Here is a 6820-nt window from a genome sequence, read left to right on the forward strand (position 1 = left end):
AGGGAAGATTTTAACCACCGTCTCTTTATTCACCATCTTTGCCCCATTGTGGAGATTTCCCTTCACTTTCAGTCTCATAACCAAAACAGAGTGAGAGGAAACCCCTGCAAATTAAGTTAATTCCTTGGGGACCCTTAAGTAATCAGAACTAGTGTCCCCATTGAAAGATTCCCTCTCTAATTAGGATTTTATTTTACTTTCAGTGATAAATGGTAAACAGGACAAATAGAGAAGGCAAATCTCCCCAATGCGGGCACAGACAGCAACAAAAACAAAAAAAAAAGTTTTGCCTTTAGTTATACTTTTAAAATGTAACTAAAGGGAAAACCTCTCCACGCCCAATGAATGTAGTGAGGGAGGATTATAACTTCTTTTTTGCCACCTATGTCCCATTGGAGATATTTCCATTCACTTCCTGTACCATAGCCAAAACAGGATGCGACAGGAAATCCCTCTAGATCACGGGTGTCAAACTGGTGGCCCTCCAGCTGTTGCCAAACTACAACTCGAATGAGGCATTGCAAGACTGACAGCTCCAAGCATGACTCCCAAAGGAAGAGGCATGATGGGACTTGTAGTTTTGCAACAGCTGGACGGCAGCCCGTTTGACACCCCTGCTCTAGAGTGGGGGAATTCCTGGCGTCACCAGACCTAGGATTCCAGTTGGAAGATTTCCCCTCCATTATTGTGCTGGTATCAATCCAAAACTTCAGATTTCCTTTTCCTTTTAACGGTAACAATACACAGGACAAATTGAGAGTGAAACTGCCTAATAGAGACAGGAAGACAGCAATAAACACTGACAGGTGTTCTAATCCCTCTCCACTCTATCCAAAACTAAAAAGGTTTTTGCCTTTATTTACACTTTAGGGAAACAAAGTGTTCATCTATATAAAAACACACTTTTTTTTTTTTGTTTTACAAGTGTGGTGCAGACAAAGCTTCAAACCTTGCCTGTATAGGACAAACTTCACTGAATGATGTTTCATCCAAAGTTTCCAAAAACATACCTTTTTAATAGGTGAAATAAATACTCCAGTACAGCAATGTAAAAACAGACATTTAAAAAATGACAATAATTTTATTATAGTGTACAAGTCAGAAACATTCTTACTGTAACCCACCCTCCCAACAGTAAGTCAGCACATGGGAACATCGTTTGCTTTGCCTCGTTCTGCAGGCTCCTTACACACCCCATTCACACTCTGTTGCAGATTTCAAAAAAGGGAGCTACATCCAGCAGCTAAAAGCCATACAAATGTCTACAAATAAAACTGAGGTAACTTTTTTATATTCCTGCAGATCATACACAGCGATATTCTGATGGATCGTCTGGAAGACACCGGCTAAAACCGCACCCAGCACGGATTTTAAAGCCTTAATAATGCCACTTTAGTGCCAGAACCGGTACTGAAAGGAGGAAAAAGGGGGAGGCTTAGCAACAAAAATCGTCAGGAATGGCAGGGAGTGGTCAATGAGAACGTTGCATCTTTAAAATGTTAAATTATTGTAATAGTGCAAGTTATTTCAATGTTTGATGACAAAGGAATTATAAGGATCATTGAGAATCGTGATAAACAGCCTTCACGTCAAACACTGTGCACAACTGAAAGTGAAACCTTGTGACCCTCTTCATCCTAAAATAAAGCCTTGGTTACTATCTACCCCCCTCACTTGGTGTAGGACTGGGTTTATCTTTGCCTACAGAAGCAAGCCCCAAGGACTTTAGAATTGTCAGCAAGTCAGTGCAAACAGTGACAAAATATCATTCGATATGCAGTGACTCATAGCGACCCGGGAGAACTTTCACTATGATAAATGGCTGCTAGGAGTTTCTCATCACTGCTCACTGCACTTCTACATAAAACTTGTAAATTTCAAAAAGGGACTAAAAGTCATTACAAGAATTACCGAGATAAAAACAAGGATCTCAGGATCACAAACTTCAAAATGATGGTGAAAGTAAGGACTGATGACACTCTGGTACTTTCAGTATCAGTTCACTGCTATGTGTTCTTAGAAAAGGATTTGGCTGAACCACTGTAAAGCCCAACTCCAGGAAATGGAGAGGGGGAGAGAAAGAAAGAAAAAAAAAAAAAGCAAAAAAACAAAAACACTACCCTTGCAGTAGAGACCCTCTGGCACAGAAAGGATTAAATGCCCATTATGTCTAGGGGGAACAGGAGCCAGAAAAATTATGCTGGCCATAGATGGACTGAATCTCGGACAGCTCAGCAGGGATCAGCTGAGATTTGATCCATCTATAGGCAGGGTGGATCGACTTCAAAACAACCAGCCTGTTGGGTTTTTCTTTTGATCACTGCCAGCAGCTATAGCTGCTTTCCGTGAAGACTGTTTTCTGCTGGCTGGGAAAGCTCCCCACCAGCAATACAATAGTGCTGCAGGAGTGATTCCTCCATCCAACACTGACTGTGTTGGTGAGGGAAATCGAGCAATTTTCTTTCCTGTAACCTGTGGGTGCAGGAAATAAAATTGTATAATGTATGGCCTACTTTATTGGCCTCATCTCCTGCTGCAGTCCCTCTGTGTCATACGATATAAGGCAGGGCTGTTAACCCTGCATTGTACATGGTGGGGATTAGTGAGCAACCACAACTGGTAACATATTGGAGGAGGCTGCAAGGACCTGGATGCACTGCTGAAGTACTTATTATGGCACCCCTAGAAATAACAAGCATTTAACTCTTGCAGTACAGAAAAGGGGGCACTGCAAGGGTGGAATTTTTTCCAATTTGTGGAGTTGGGCTTTAACTGTTCAGTAAGTTTCATTATCACAAAGCCCCATTCACACCTGAGCCATTCTGTTCCTATAGTGTAACAATGCTCAAGATGAAGAATCCCAAAAGGCCCATTCACACCAGAGCAGTGTGTCACTTGCTGCCTATTGCATGATGCCAATAGAAGTACACGGGCTTCTTTGGGGCAGAACAGACTCAGCCTTTAATGGGGATGTCTGAAAAACAATCCCATTTAAAGATCTACTGGGTCAAAAATGTGCAATTCTGCTCCTGTACCACAAGCTGTACAAAATAAAACAAACCCTCTAAAATTACCTGGCTACACTCAAGCATGAATGGGGACCGAGATGTCAGCGCCTTACTAACCCAAATGTTTGAAGGAAGCTCTGTTCACAATGCCCATATGCAATCATTCTCACTTGTACGCTACCAGTGTAGCACAGGAGAATGAAGGAGAATCTTCGGGGTTTATTTACTAAAGCTGGAGAATGCAAAATCAGGATCACTTCTGCATAGAAACCAATCAGCTTCTAACCTCAGCTTGTTCAATTAAGCTTTGGCAATAAAACCCAGAAGCTGATTGGTTTCTATGCAGACGTGAGCCCGATTCTGCACTCTCCAGCTTTAGTAAATAAACCTCATACTGTCTGCTATAGGCAACAAGAAGAGTTCTTTCTTCAGACACAAAGCTCTTTATTGCACAGTATTCGTAGCAAAAAAAGAGTGCCGTCAGCCTCTACAAAAGGAGAAAACTTCAGATACGATACATTGTATTTTGTTAACCATGGACACAGCCTCATAGCCTACAATGACAAGGTTTGATGGCCTTCATTAGAACGTTAAAATGAAGTAATCCCCACACAGGTAAGGACTAGAAATTCAAGTTGATAAAAATGCTGTTCTTTCAATATCGAAAAGCAATGCACCAGAATAAAACATCTCGTTCTTCCAACACAGGGAATGTGCTATGGAACTACTTGCTTCTCCTCACTGGGGAAGAGGAAAAAATGCTCACTTGCAATGAAAGGGTTAAATGTGCATTAAGCTCTGCGGGACCAGGTACAGCAGATTCTTACTAGATCCTCTTCTCCCCGATGGTGGGCAATCCCTACATCATCAGGTACAATGCAAGGCTATAGGCTGCTGGAACATAGGGAAAAAAGGAGCTGTGGGGACTGGTCTTACAACCAGGAGAGAGCCTGTAGGAGTGGAGGATCAGGCAAGTATAAGTGCTTTTTCCAGTCCCCTAGATCTAAATGAGCATTTAACCCTTGCAGTGCAGCCCCACTACAAGGAAGCATTTTCCCTTTCCCCGGAGTTCAGCATTAAAAACATTAAACCACTGAGGTGCGGGATGGAAATGACACACACTTGTGATTCATGTGCCGGTCTACATATCTGCATTGGAACAATTTGTTAGACACCCCACCACCTTCATACCAACATAGGCACAAGTGAATTCACTTCGACAGAATTTCCAAACTCATAACAGTGTCTTGATAGCTAGAGATAGACATCCTCCGAACTCCATCCTAACTCAGAACTCCGGCTATTTTTTACTTTATTAAGCTGTGTGCTGGGTCAGCTCCCAGAAGTTGCGGGGTTAGGAATCACATGGTTTGCAGCTCAATGGATTCCAAATAAGCCAGAGTTTGGGGTAGAGAGGAGTATAGAGGATGCCCAAGTTCGCCTCTATCAGGATATGCTCAGATTGTAGTCCAAACACTTCTTAGGAATCCCACTAGAAAGCAGTCACCTGTACTGGGCCACTTATAAGCAGCTGAGGCATTCCCTGTCCCACATGTATACAACGGGAGTGTATATGTGTAGCTATGAGGCAGGTAATGCCTCAGCTGCTTATGATTGGCTTGGTACAGGTGATCACTTCCTGGTGGGATCACAGGTTGGTTTGGACTAGGATCCCAACAGACCCTGGTAGAGGTGAATTTGGGCATCCTCCGAACTCATCTCTAACACAAACTCTGGCTTTGTTTGGACTCCAATGACCTGCAGGCCAGGTCAGCTCCCCAGAGTTGTGGGCCGCGGAATTAAACGGACCACAGCTCATTGGAGTCCAAAAAAGCAGGAGGCTGGGTTAGAGATTAGCCTGAAGAATGCCCAAGTGCACCTCTACTAGGGTCTATTGGTACCCTACACCAAATGATCACCTGCACTGTGCAATCCATAAGAAGCTGAAGCACTCTGTGCCCCACATGTATACATGCAGTTGCAGGACAGGGAATGCCTCGACTGCTTATGATTGGCCCAGCACAGGTGACAGTTTTTTTCAACAGGCTAGCTGAAACAGTTTTGGACCAGGATCCAAAACCTTGCCTGAGCTCATTTCTATTCTCTACCAATAGCCATCTGTCATGAAGAAATGCTACACTCCGCCAGCATCTCCAGGTCTGAGGACGCTTGGCCACCTTCATATATTGTGGGCTTTTTGCGTGTGAACCGACATTCTTTGGTAAGATGAAGGGAGGGCGATTCCCCCGCTCAGGGGGACTTCACAGAATTGGCGTGCACCGGCGGCAGAGTCCTTGGAGACGATCTCTCTCTCAGGGCCTGAGATAACAAGTTGCATCCGTCCGAGACAGCGCAGGCCGAGCTCCTCAAGCGGTCCTTGTAGTCTGTCATCTTGCTGCTGCCATCAGAATGCTGGGCTATATCCCTGAGGCACTGGGTCAGGAGCACACAGGCGGACACCACACTCATGGCACCCCCCAGGATGGCGGTCTGCACGGCCTTTCCCTCTTGGTTGAGCGAAGCCGCTTTGCCCAGGAACTGGGGCTCGGTGGCAAAGCCAACCAAGGCGTGGACTGCCTGCACCAGGGGGCCACCAAACAGCACGCAGCGGTTCCTAGAGAGTTCGCTGGGGGCAGTCTTGACTTCCTTGACGCAGGCGAGGAGCGCCGTGGCGCTGGTGCTCATGCACTTGACTCCCAGCTTGAACTGCTCCTTGGCGAACTTGTCCCGGGACTTCTCGCTGGCGGCCACGCTGGCGTCGGTCAGGATCTTGAGGTTCTTGGAGACGTTCTGTGAGATCTCCAGGAGGAGTTGGGGGGTCAGTTCCTGGAGGGGCACCGTCCTGAGCAGGGCGCAGCTCTGCTCCACCTCGTATCGGCACCGCGTCACCCGGTAGCGGTCCACCAGGCCCGGGAGGGCAGCGTGGGATCCGGGCACCTCTACCGCCGCCAGGTACGCAGCATGGGCGGAGAGCTCCACCAACGACACCACTAGGTCCCCCATCTCCTGCAGGCTGTCCCCCACCTCAGCGAAGCGGCCCATGTTCAGCTGGCTCTGCACATCGTGGGTCAGGATAGACAGCCCCTTAGTCCGGGCGATCACCGTGTCCCGGCACTTCTCGAACGCCTCTCCCAGCTGGGTACCGGAGCTCTCCAGGGGGTGGACGGGACGGGGCTCGCTGGACAGCAGCAGCAGATCGGCCACCAGCTGCATCTTGGCCTTGCACTGGTCGCAGATGGACAGCAGCTTCTTGCGGGGCTGGGAGCCGCCCGCTCCGGAGGGCACCGAGGACCGGGCGGAACCGGAGCCGCTGCCGCTAGCCATCCCGCCGGGGGCAGCCGCTCATTCCTCGGCGGGATCGCCGCATCATCCCCGACTGGCTCTTCACGCCTCGTCCGGCCTCATGGCTCCTTGGGGTGACCGGAGAAGAAGCGGAAAAGGACGGAGACCCGCCCAACACCAGCTGTCTCTTCCCGGCCCGGATAAGGAACGTGGGACGGCGCCGCCCTGTGACGTCATCCCTCCGACAACCAAGAGGCGGAGGCAGCGGCATCTAGAGGGCGAGGGGCGGTAATGCAACTCACGGCGCCTCCGTGATTTATGAGCTCGTAGCGTTGCCAAGAGACGCGTGAGGACTGATCTCACCAATCAGCTGCCAATGACTTCCCGCCTTTTCGGTTCCCTCAGATACTTTTCAGCAGATCAGTGTTCTCTGAGCACTTTCTTTCTGCTTATATAAACTCACATCATCACAATAAAGTGTAACCAATGGCATTGTTTTACATTTTTGGTACAGTAATGGAGGGTTATAA

The 6820-nt window shown here is 47.6% G+C and overlaps 1 protein-coding gene across 1 annotated transcript; it reads right to left on the reverse strand.

The window, feature by feature from the left end:
- Positions 1–995: 995 nt before the first annotated feature.
- On the reverse strand, positions 996–6531 carry TLNRD1 (talin rod domain containing 1). The gene has a single exon (XM_089687622.1). The coding sequence runs from the start codon at positions 6330–6332 to the stop codon at positions 5259–5261; it is 1074 nt and encodes a 357-aa protein (XP_089543748.1). The 5' UTR covers positions 6333–6531; the 3' UTR covers positions 996–5258.
- Positions 6532–6820: the final 289 nt, after the last annotated feature.

The sequence above is a fragment of the Staurois parvus genome, unplaced genomic scaffold, assembly GCF_062004578.1.
Source record: "Staurois parvus isolate SC_StPar_1 unplaced genomic scaffold, SC_StPar_1.0 ptg000432l, whole genome shotgun sequence".
Lineage (NCBI taxonomy): Eukaryota > Metazoa > Chordata > Amphibia > Anura > Ranidae > Staurois > Staurois parvus.